The 12,604-nt window shown below is 49.1% G+C and overlaps 1 protein-coding gene across 1 annotated transcript in view; it reads left to right on the top strand.

Annotated features, from left to right (window-relative positions):
- The first annotated feature begins 1,724 nt into the window (after positions 1-1,724).
- LOC125228007 overlaps positions 1,725-12,604 on the top strand; it is a 96,548-nt gene continuing 85,668 nt past the window's right edge. The window contains exons 1-2 of the mRNA XM_048132444.1: positions 1,725-2,432; positions 3,801-6,272. Coding sequence (XP_047988401.1) covers positions 1,725-2,432; positions 3,801-6,272 — 3,180 coding nt within the window. The remainder of the gene's footprint in view (positions 2,433-3,800; positions 6,273-12,604) is intronic.

Raw genomic sequence — 12,604 nt, 5'->3', positions numbered from 1 at the left:
TCAGTTTTAGGTCCCTTTTTATGAACAGGGGTGATAAAAGCTGACTTCCATATGGAGGGAATTAAACTTTCAGCGAACGATCGCCGAAAAAGTAAAACAATTGGTGTTAGCGACGCGTCGAAATATATGTAAAATAGCATAAGAATTCGATTAAGACTGTATTCGTAATAAAGATTATTTCGTAGGTAGGAAACGGGTAGAACTGCGTTAGTTAAGTTAATTTTGTCAATTCCGATTATTAAGTATGATAATAAGACTCATATGTGATGTATTCGATAGCAGGCAATTCCCATATTCCTTCCTTCCCAAGTCGCGGAAACCGAGTCCAAAGTTCAATCTAAACTCAGACTGTCCATTGGACTACGATTAATAGCCAATAAGCACTAACGTGAGAGGCTTAGAGCGAGAAAACCGAACTCTCCTCTGATTGGCTAAAAATATTTCCTTAAAGTTCCGAAATCATTTTCCTTTCACCCGAAAATTGCCTTAGGATTACTCGAATCCAAGCCAATAACTCGATAACTATAAGACATATGAAGATGTAAATAGTTTTAAAACGTAGCTGGGAACTTACGTAACACGATAACCTACATTTCCATAGTAATATGCCGTTATCGATAACAATGGAGCTCAAGGCAAGCTGAGAAACCAGTCTATTGTATGGCCCGGACGGCTAATCACCTCTTCTATTGTGTAAAAACGTAAACAAACGCAGGTGCATTCCACTCGAGGTGAATGACCCTAGTGTCAGGTGCATTGTTACGTAATTTCGAAGCGATAGCCTAATTAGTTTATAAGTAATTAGGATTTGAACGAAAAATGATAGCGTTAAATTCACGTAATCGAGCGCCGTAACGCGTTCGACCAATCACGACGCGCCATCCGTCGCCTATCGGGCGCAATTATTTACCTCTCTATCGCACGGAGCCTCGCGCTCAGCCGAGTCGTGATTGGGCGAATAAATTGAAATGTTTCTTTCCGTGAAGCGTAGGCGCATTCTGAAAAGGGGTATAAAAGGAACGATCGCTCGGTATGGGACATTCGAATTCGACCGGAACAAGAAGAACCAGCAGCCTCCAAGGAAAACCAGCAGCCAGCAGCCTACTACAAGCAGCCTACAGCCAGCAGCCAGCAGCCTACAGCCTGCAGCTAGCAGCCTACAGCCAGCAGCCAGCCACCCTCCACGACGGGTAGCGGCAGCAGCAGAAAACGACAGCATCGCGACGTATCGTCCGTACCGAGCGTTTCGTTAGGATCAAGTTAGGATATTAGCTTAGGAGTATTTTTATAACCGCGTTAAAATTAGAGTCGTTGATTTTTGTAAATATAAACCATTTGATTTGATTCGTTTTTTAGTTAGTTTAATCCAAAATCATAATCGGTACGGTTGATTGCTGAGGACGACATCGAAGCTCAAGGTACAGGCCCGGGACGAAAGAGTGAGTCGCACGAGCTCCAGCACATTCTCTCCACTTCGAGCCGTCGATAGGAAGCTTTGCGGACGCGGTCTGCAACAGTTTCTGGTCCTTCGAGCCGGATCTTCGTGCGGACTACGGGTCTACAGCGACGTACCTGTCATGAGCGACGACAGGATGGTAAGGACGAGGTCCAGGTCCAACCGAGCTGCGTCAGTGACGAGCGAAGAGGAGAGGCAGCAACTACTCGACGAAGGCGCGTCGGCGGCCCGCGAACGAGAGGCCGCACGCGCAAGCGCTGAGAGGGCGATGGGCGCCGACGCGGCGCGCCCTCCCTCACCTCCCTCCGGACCCGCTGGCGTAACGGAAGGGCTTAGCGTCGCCGGCGCGCAACCGATGGGCGCGGCGACAGCTAACAGCACGCTCAGGTATGGATTAACCGTAGAGACACCGAGGTCACCGTCCTACGACACGACATTGCTATGGCGAAGGGATTTAGCCAAGCGGTTACGGCGTCGTTCCAGACCCACGCCGATCCCAGCTAGACATCCCAAGGCTGCCGTCATAGACAGAACTACCGAGAAACGAAAGTCGCTGCAGGAAACTACCAAGGAGGTAAATAAACCAATTATTAAAGCTCAGTCCGTCAGATCACATGCGAGCAGTCGCACTGTGATAGAAGCGCAGCTGTCTCAGGCGGAGCTCGAGGCCAGCGAACGGCTAGCGGAGATATCCCGGAGGGAGTTGCAGCTAGAAGCGGACATGGTACGTAAACGGCTAGACGCCAGAAAACTGCAGATCCGCGCTAATGCGGATAGCGCAGACGAGCACGAATCTGCTGGTAGCGTGCGGAATTCGAATCAAGATCGATTAGACGAATGGCTAGAGAACTCGCGAGACGCGACGTCAAAACCCATTTGTAAGAGGTTAACCGACGAACCTCTATCCAAGTACGAGACTCCGAGACGACCTGCGCAGGCGGAGCGGCATATTCGAGGCCTCTCACCGGACCGCCAGGTATATCGGCGATCGATATCGCCACCGTCGGAGTCGCGTAGGCGATCGATATCGCCACCGGAGCGACGCAGGCGATCGACGACGCCGCCGGCGCGTCGCGAGCGATCGACGTCGCCACAGCTGGACGCGCGTACTCCGCACACGGCGCACACGCGCGCCACCGAAGGTACTGTAGCAGAGTCCATGCTGCACCTGTTCGAGAGGATGCAGATGGCGGCCCGTCCAGCCCCGAAGGATATATTCGAGCTGCCGCATTTCTACGGAGACGTCAGCGAGTGGAGAAGTTTCTACAATACCTACGCAGAGACATCGAAGCGGTATAAGTTTACTGACTACGAGAACGTGGCGCGGCTCAGGATGGCTTTACGCGGGGACGCAAAGACGTGTGTGTCTCACGTGTTATCGACAGCCACCAGACCCGATATGATCGTGAGAATACTGAAAAAGCAGTTTGGACGCAGCGAGGTATTGTTAGACAAGGCGATTGACGACCTGCGAAAGTTGCCGCAGTTGGGGCCTACCGCGAACGACCTCAACACTTTCGCGATAAAAATAATGAACGTGGTATCTACAGTTATGGATATCGATCGAAGGCACTATGCCGATAACCCCATGCTCATCAGAGAGGTTACGGACAGGTTGTCGCCGCATCTTCGAAGCAGATGGTGCGACTACGCGAAGAAACATCGAGACAGCAAGGACCCGGAGATTCTGCAGTTGGCGGATTTCCTCATGGAGGAGAGCGAACAGGAGATGTCCTTCTGTCACGCCCGCGCCGCCCCGAGGCGAGCGCAGGCGCCGTTATCAGTGCCGCACGCGCGCGCAGCCGGCGCTCGCGTGAAAATATCCGCAACGCACAACCCGCCGAGAGCTCCCACAGGACGTCAACACGAGGTGCAGAAAGTGACGTACGCGACACGTCAAGCCACAACATCCCGTTCGACGACGTGCCTGTTCTGCGGTGGCGGTCACCTGACGCCGGACTGCCGCAAGTTAGCCGCCCAATCCGTGGGCGCTAGATGGGAGTGGGCGAAATTAAATCGTATATGCTATCGCTGTATCGACGCGAAGCATATGAAAACACAATGCAAGGCCAAAGCGTGCGGCGTTGCAGGCTGTCCTCACGTACACCATCGACTGCTTCATGCGGACTCGCCGCAGGAAGTGCGTGAGGATACGGCTATGGTGCTAACACAAGAAATCAGGTCAGTACCTACATCGTCAGCAGTGACGTCATCGGCCGAGCCAGCGGACACGACGGAGCCGCGAGCTGCGGACGACGAGAACGACGCCCGCGTGTACGTGTCGTCAACACCGGACTACAGCGTGCTGCTAAAGGTACTACCCGTAACCGTATCAGGTCCAAAGGGAACGGCGCATATCTTCGCTTTCCTTGACGATGGATCCACCTTGTCAATGATCGACCAGGACGTCGCGGACGAGATCGGCGCGGTCGGTCAAGACGAGCCGCTATGCATAAGAGGTATTCAGCGGTTGAAACTTAGCTCAGTGACACAGACGGTCAAGGCTAAAGTAAGCCCCGCTCGTGGCGGCTTGACATACGATATATCCCTAAAAACGGTAGACGGACTAGGGATACGCTCGCAGTCATTAAATAAGAAGCGTCTATTGGAATACGAACATCTGGCGGACTTGGGCGACGAGTGCTACACGGGCATGGGCGTGCCGCAGATGTTAATAGGCGGAGACTTCAGTCATCTTATAAACCCGACGGAGGTGAGACAGGGCGGCGAGGACGAGCCGTGCGCAGTTAAAACCTCGTTAGGATGGGTTTTCTTCGGGCGAATGCCGAGGTATGTACCAAATAACGAGCAGGTCGTGATGCACTGCCACAGTGACGACAGTGATCTCGTGGAGCAGGTCAAGAAACACTGGGCAGTCGAGGCGCTTGGCATAACGGCAAAGGACAACATTCGACCCGACGACCAGCGAGCGATCGATACATTCGAACGAACAGTAAAAAAGGTAGGACAGAGATACGAAGTCGGCCAACTATGGGCTGCCGACGACATAAAGCTGCCACCGAGTTTCAACATGGCGAAGGCGAGATTACGCAATCTAGAAGCCCGCATGTCGAGAGATCCTGACTTCGCCAACGAGTATCAAGCACAGATACACAAGCTTCTGGAAAAGGGGTACGCAGAGCGCATCATGGAACCACCGCAGTCAGATCGGATGTGGTTTCTGCCCCATTTCAGCGTCTACAATTTAAATAAAGGAAAGTATCGCGCTGTATTCGATTGCGCCGCGAAAAGTCAGGGATGTGCATTGAACGATTTCATCCTCGCGGGACCGGATTTACTACAGAGCCTGCTGGGGATACTACTTCGATTCCGTGAGTGGGAATTCGCCGTCACCGCGGACATACAGGAAATGTTCCTTCAAATACAGCTGCGAAGAGAGGATCGGCATAGTCAGCTCTTCATCTGGAGGGGATCGCGGCGTGACGTGACACCGTGGACGTACCAGCTAAACCGGGTATGTTTCGGTAACATCTCTTCTCCTTTTCTCGCACACTCGGTGCGGAATAGGAATGCGACGGACAACAAGGATCGCTATCCGGACGCGGTCTACGATATCCATAATAATCACTACATGGACGATTATGTGGCATCATATGAGACAGAACGGGAACTCATATCAACAGCGACACAGGTGAGACTAGCACACGCGGAGGCTAGCTTTCGGCTGCGCAGCTACGCTAGCAACAGCGAGTTGTTAATGCGAAACATCGATCCGGAGGAGCGAGCAACGGGACCTTCTCATCTCGGAGAAAAGCAACAGACCGTCCTCGGAATGACGTGGGACCCAGAGACGGATACGCTGGGGTACAACACGAAAATGCTACGAGTGCCAGACGACGTGAAAAGGTACGAGCGATCGCCCACTAAAAGGGAACTTTTGAGTGCCGTAATGTCAGTTTACGACCCATTAGGCCTCATAGCGCAGTATATGATAAGCGCTAAGATCATATTCCAACGTGTGTGGACAAAGGGCACGGACTGGGACGAGCGGCTGCCGGCGGAGGAAGCGGAGGACTTTTTCCGGTGGCTGAGGGCACTGAGCGACGTGTCCGCGCTGCGAATACCCCGACGATACGCCACGCCCACCGGTGCAGTTAGAAGAGAACTGCATATTTTCAGTGATGCATCGACCGAGGCCTACAGCGCGGCGGCCTATTGGCGAGTATCGAACGACGAGGAGGAAACGCAAGTGAGCTTAGCTATAGCGAAAAGCCGAGTTTGCCCGCTAAAGGTAATGACAGTTCCCAGGCTCGAATTAACCGCAGCAGTCGTCGGCGTGCGGCTGGCGGAGACAATTTTACGCGAGCAGCGTTATCCTGTGACAAAGGTGACGTATTGGACAGATTCCATGGTTGTTCTCGGATGGGTTCGCGATGACGCGCGAAACTATCGTCCGTACGTGTCACACCGACTTGCGGAGATCGCCGAGAAAACAGATAGAGACGCGTGGAGGTATGTACCAACCGCTCAGAACCCCGCAGATCGAGCGACGAGATGTCAACCAGCGCAGAGCGTGCGCATCGAGGACGAGTGGTACGAAGGACCGCGCTTTCTCTATGGACCCGAGACATCATGGCCTAGTCACACATCGAATCGAACAGACGACCTGCCTGAGAGGAAGGCGAGGCCGTCAACCGCGACATCACTGGCGATCATCTCAGCGAAGCCAGACCCTTCGAGCGTACTGCCAGACGTGAGACGGTTTAGCAGTTACGACAGACTGTTGAACGCGACAGCGAACGTCTTGCTATTCATCGAGAAAATGAGAACGAAGAATAAAGCCTTGCAGCTACAAGTCAGACATTTGAGAAAGGCAGAACACATGTGGTTGCAATACAGTCAACGACGAAGCTTTCCCGAAGAGCTTCGAGCCTTAAGCCAGAATAGGCTCATCGATCGCAAATCGCGATTATACGACCTGGCACCCGAGCTAGGCGATGACGGCGTGTTACGCATGAAGACGAGGCTGGGCAGCGCTCCAGTATTGTACACCGCGCTACAACCGATAATACTGGATGGCCGCGAGCCGTTCACCCGTCTACTCATCCTGCGAGCTCACCGACGATCAGCGCACATTCACAACGAAGCAGTAATCAACGAACTGCGACAAGAATATTGGATACTACATCTGCGGCCGACCGTGAAGTCTGTAGCTCGAAACTGCGCGCTATGCACACTACGACGAGCAACACCGAGAGCGCAGCCCTTAGGCGATCTCCCGCCCGAGCGACTACAGGCGTATCAACGTCCCTTCACTCACACCGCACAAGACTACATGGGACCGATGTTCGTCACGATCGGACGGCGCAGAGAAAAACGCTGGGTGTGTCTATACACGTGCCTAGTGACGCGCGCTATTCACCTTGAAAGCGTGCACAGTCTTTCAACCGACAGCGCGCTACTATCACTACGAAGATTCGCCGCGAGAAGAGGATGGCCCAGGACGATGTACAGCGATAACGCGACGTGCTTCAGGGCGGCGGCGACGGAACTACGTGAGGCGTACCGGCAATGGCTGCCTGTACTGCAAACTTACGCCACTCAGAACCGAATGGAGTGGAAATTCATCCCACCTGGCAATCCTTCGGCCGGGGGCGCGTGGGAGCGAATGATAAGGACAGTTAAGATAGCGATGTCCTACACTTTCAACGAACGAGCACCGAAACCCGAAGTTTTCGAAACTCTACTCGCCGAGATAGAGAATATCGTCAACCGACGACCACTTACACATGTCAACGTCGATCCAGACTCCGAAGAAAGTTTGACTCCAGCACACTTTCTACTTCTTCATAACGCTAACCTACCGATGATTGGCGTTTACGACGAGAACGAGAAGAAGCAATGGAAGATGGCCCAAGCGCTTGCCGACCACTTTTGGCGGCGCTGGACCAAAGAGTACTTTCCTCTACTGGCACCGAGGAAGTCGTCCCACGACGGAGGGCGGCAACTTCAACCAGGCGATGTGGTCATCGTCGCTGAACCCAATGGTCCACGCAGCGTGTGGCCCCGAGGCGTCGTCGAGACTACCTACCCGGGACCCGATGGACGGGTCCGCTCCGCTGACATCAGAACGAGACACGGGACGCTACGCAGGCCCAGCTGCAGGCTGGCGGTCATCGCGTCGCAACCCATGCACCAGGAGTCTTCGACTGCGGGGACAAAATGTTAGCGACGCGTCGAAATATATGTAAAATAGCATAAGAATTCGATTAAGACTGTATTCGTAATAAAGATTATTTCGTAGGTAGGAAACGGGTAGAACTGCGTTAGTTAAGTTAATTTTGTCAATTCCGATTATTAAGTATGATAATAAGACTCATATGTGATGTATTCGATAGCAGGCAATTCCCATATTCCTTCCTTCCCAAGTCGCGGAAACCGAGTCCAAAGTTCAATCTAAACTCAGACTGTCCATTGGACTACGATTAATAGCCAATAAGCACTAACGTGAGAGGCTTAGAGCGAGAAAACCGAACTCTCCTCTGATTGGCTAAAAATATTTCCTTAAAGTTCCGAAATCATTTTCCTTTCACCCGAAAATTGCCTTAGGATTACTCGAATCCAAGCCAATAACTCGATAACTATAAGACATATGAAGATGTAAATAGTTTTAAAACGTAGCTGGGAACTTACGTAACACGATAACCTACATTTCCATAGTAATATGCCGTTATCGATAACAATGGAGCTCAAGGCAAGCTGAGAAACCAGTCTATTGTATGGCCCGGACGGCTAATCACCTCTTCTATTGTGTAAAAACGTAAACAAACGCAGGTGCATTCCACTCGAGGTGAATGACCCTAGTGTCAGGTGCATTGTTACGTAATTTCGAAGCGATAGCCTAATTAGTTTATAAGTAATTAGGATTTGAACGAAAAATGATAGCGTTAAATTCACGTAATCGAGCGCCGTAACGCGTTCGACCAATCACGACGCGCCATCCGTCGCCTATCGGGCGCAATTATTTACCTCTCTATCGCACGGAGCCTCGCGCTCAGCCGAGTCGTGATTGGGCGAATAAATTGAAATGTTTCTTTCCGTGAAGCGTAGGCGCATTCTGAAAAGGGGTATAAAAGGAACGATCGCTCGGTATGGGACATTCGAATTCGACCGGAACAAGAAGAACCAGCAGCCTCCAAGGAAAACCAGCAGCCAGCAGCCTACTACAAGCAGCCTACAGCCAGCAGCCAGCAGCCTACAGCCTGCAGCTAGCAGCCTACAGCCAGCAGCCAGCCACCCTCCACGACGGGTAGCGGCAGCAGCAGAAAACGACAGCATCGCGACGTATCGTCCGTACCGAGCGTTTCGTTAGGATCAAGTTAGGATATTAGCTTAGGAGTATTTTTATAACCGCGTTAAAATTAGAGTCGTTGATTTTTGTAAATATAAACCATTTGATTTGATTCGTTTTTTAGTTAGTTTAATCCAAAATCATAATCGGTACGGTTGATTGCTGAGGACGACATCGAAGCTCAAGGTACAGGCCCGGGACGAAAGAGTGAGTCGCACGAGCTCCAGCACATTCTCTCCACTTCGAGCCGTCGATAGGAAGCTTTGCGGACGCGGTCTGCAATAATTGGACTTGCCAAACTCTCAGCACAGTTAATTAGAAACTGAGCAGGTAACTCATCAGGCCCTGGGGACTTGGAAGGATCTAGTTTTAGTAATAAGTTAGTGACAACGTCCGGATTAATTTCGATTCTATTTAAACTAGCCGTGGACTCGTTACTACACGAAGGTAAATGGTCAATATTAGGAGGGCTCGAGGTTGTGAATGTGGTAAAAAAGTACTCTGAAAAAGCATTACAAATATCAAAACCTGAATTAACTATTCTGTCCCCATACTTCAGGCTGCCGGGTAAACTATGGGAGGATGAGCGAGACTTTACGAACGACCAAAATTGTTTTGGATTAGTGGCAATATTTTTTTCCACCCGTTGCATATATGAAGCAAAACAAGAATCCTCTAATTTACGTACTCTTTCTCTTAGAATGTTAAATGATACTAGGTCAGACAAATTCTTATATGTTTTATATTTTCTTAAATATTTGTATTTTTCTTTAATCGCTTTTTTCAAGGAAAGAGAATACCATATGGGATAGTTATCATTTTTAACTATTTTACTGGGTATAAATTTGTTCCTAAATTATTCTCCCACACATATTTGCACACCATTTAGTTCATTACCAGCAGCGAGCACCTAAATGCGAACCTGCTCCCTCACATTACAGGCATTGTAAATTAGGCACCAAAAACGGTCTCGTTTTCCGCCCGAGCTCCGCGGTTAATATTGTCTCGCTCCTGAAATATGCAGTCTTACCTGAAGTGCCGCTGTAATCGTTGGATATAGTGGCTCGTTTAATCCGAGCTACATCTTCTGGAATGTTCGAGAATGCAGCCAAGATTTGCAAGCAGAGAGATTTGGCCGCGGGCCTGGCTGCGGCTTATATGAGCTTTAATTCGGGAAGGGATTTGATGCTGTAAAGGATTTTCGGTATCGCACTATGGTAGTGAAATTAATGTTACTGCAATTTTCATTGAACTCAAAGCTCCTTGTAACCAATGAGAGAATTTTAAACAACTTTCGCATGTGGGTCGAGGGGAACGCCCACGACACACTCATCACCTGCCTTAAAACTGTAAACGAAACAAAAACTCGTTTACTCACCCGAACCCTTTCGGAGTTGAAGTCGGGCCCTCAGCCCGCTTCTGGCAAACTTGAGCCACGGCAAACAGCCGTCAGCCGTCGTCGATGAAATTGCAAAAATGTAAAAGAGCTAATGTTTGCACACCTTAAACCCCTTCCCGACCCCACGTGCCGGCGTGACGAGCCGGATAAAAGGCTTTAATACACCCTCATCCCTTATTACGAAACTTGAAAAAGACAACAATATAGATCCAATGTGTCGCGGGCGCGGGCAATCATACGCGCATCAAAGGTGACGCGCCTGCGAGCTACCCAAGTGTGGAGACGCCTTTATCAAGCCGTTTTGTGATATCGCTGTGTATGGAAATACTGAGTCAAAGGGCCGCGTTATGACATCTGAAACAATGCAGATTGTGACAATCCCGTTTCCTACTCATGTGAGGAAATGTTATTTGAATGTTTAATGAAGATCCTGGGTTTATGTGATGTAAGTAGGAATTCGTTACATCACTTGGGAAGTTAGGCACTTACGCAATACAATGGCATGAAACACATGCGAATTTTGCCTATGGTGCATAACTCTTACGAGTTTACATATTCCTTTCTTAATATTAGGCATATTTTTAGGCATGTAATTGAATTTTTTACTTTGAAAATTATATCTACTTTAATAATTAGTTTAAAATTGTTGATTTTCTCGTTGATGTTTTAAAATTAGGGGACGTCCTCTTTGTTTTTTTTTTCACAGAATCACTGGTAACAGTTGCTGCCCTTAGAAATGTATAAAATAGAGGTACAAATGCCAAGGTAATAACATAAGCTTCTTATCTGCTTCTACTTGACATACCTACATTTAACAAACACTGATTTCACCGAGTAAAACCACAATTTTGTCCGTTAAAACTGCCTCTATACCGTGCAAACTGAAACACATCAAGCAGTCATTACGCCCCTGAAAAATCTCCAGGCTACTTTGCAAGTCAAACCGCCGGCACTCCCCCGTAAGTGCCGCGAAGGCGTGTGCGACACTTCCAAATCATCTATAGTCTTTATGAATACTGATTCGCGGTTCAGGAGGCGCGGTGAAGGGAACTGAGGTGCTCTGCTCAGGAAGCTGAGAGGCAATAGATGAGCATTGGTAAAAGCATGGGTATATTGGGTATCACAACGATGTCATAAAAAGATGAGTTATTTTGTGTAGATGATGATGAATTGATGATTAGTGTCAAAATGACGACATGTCTGGTCTAGTGGGTAGTGCGTAGTGACCCTGGCTAATATAAAGTAATAAGCCAAGAGTGTAGAAACCGATGGTAACAAACGAGATTCTTTAGGTACATCTAAATAAACCGGTTTTGGAAAAGTTCAAACACGTACACTATATTTAAGGCAATAACCGTGTAACGAAAAGTAGTCGAAAACTACTTGGTAGGAGTTCCCAGTGAATAATACCATGAATATCCCACCAAACGGACAGCATAACTTTTTTCGGGTGAGGCTCTGTTTTTGGTGCCCCTATTCCTTTTTCGTTTGGAGCTAGCCACTGACGTGTGCGTGTGTGATTTATATATAAGACTCATTTTTCATCTCCAGTGATAAGATGGTCCAGCCAGTTGAATGTGCGGCGAAAAGACAGAAGTTGTATGCAGATATCGGCACGGCGGTTTAGTTGATCTCTATCAAGTTCGTGCGGTATCCAAACACTGTATTTGTAGTTTTTTCCCAACTCGTGTAAATGTGTTTCTATGGTGACATGAGAGCGGCCTAACTCGGTAGCAAGAGTACGACTCGTTAGCCTCGGATCTCCTTCAATTAAGGTTTTTAATTTGGCTACATCAATCTTCACCGGTCGACCAGACTTAGGTTGATCTGATAATGAAAAGTCGCCACTACGAAACCGCTGGAACCATCGTTTCGCCGTGGCAAAATGCAGTGTTTTAACTGTCCTCAATATTTTGAGAACCTGAATATTGTTTTGCCATATGTTACAGCTTATGCTCGCTGACTTGGTAATGCTCCCCATGTATAAGAAAAACAATCAATCCATAATCGATTTGGCGACAGGGCTGTATTGGTTCTGAACATCCACACGTCGTTAAAGCTCTCAAAATTCTAGTCAAGAAAACGCCTCGTCTTCCTCGTACAGTATCGGTACAAGTGTGACAGATGAACGATTTTCGTGTGAAGTAAGGAAGGCATTAAGGCGATCGTTACTCGAATTATTCCAGCGACAGCCCGCTCCTCAAATTGACATTCAATCAGTGTTGCAACATTGTTTCCCTATCAATCCTTATTGGGAGTGCGCACACGCGCGCCTCGCCGATATGCCGCCATCAAATTGCAATTTGTTTATGAAAATTTATTGTATTCGCCATTACCGCAGCGGATTCTTTTCCTACGGGAGCGACCCCGCGGAACGAAATCACCTTATTCAATTCCCTTTTTGCATACATCACACGCATCTTGGGGGAACATCGTT

The sequence above is a fragment of the Leguminivora glycinivorella genome, chromosome 7 (genome assembly GCF_023078275.1).
Source record: "Leguminivora glycinivorella isolate SPB_JAAS2020 chromosome 7, LegGlyc_1.1, whole genome shotgun sequence".
Taxonomy (NCBI): domain Eukaryota; kingdom Metazoa; phylum Arthropoda; class Insecta; order Lepidoptera; family Tortricidae; genus Leguminivora; species Leguminivora glycinivorella.
Note: the sequence above shows the minus strand (reverse complement) of the source record. Positions and strands in the feature narration are given on the sequence as shown.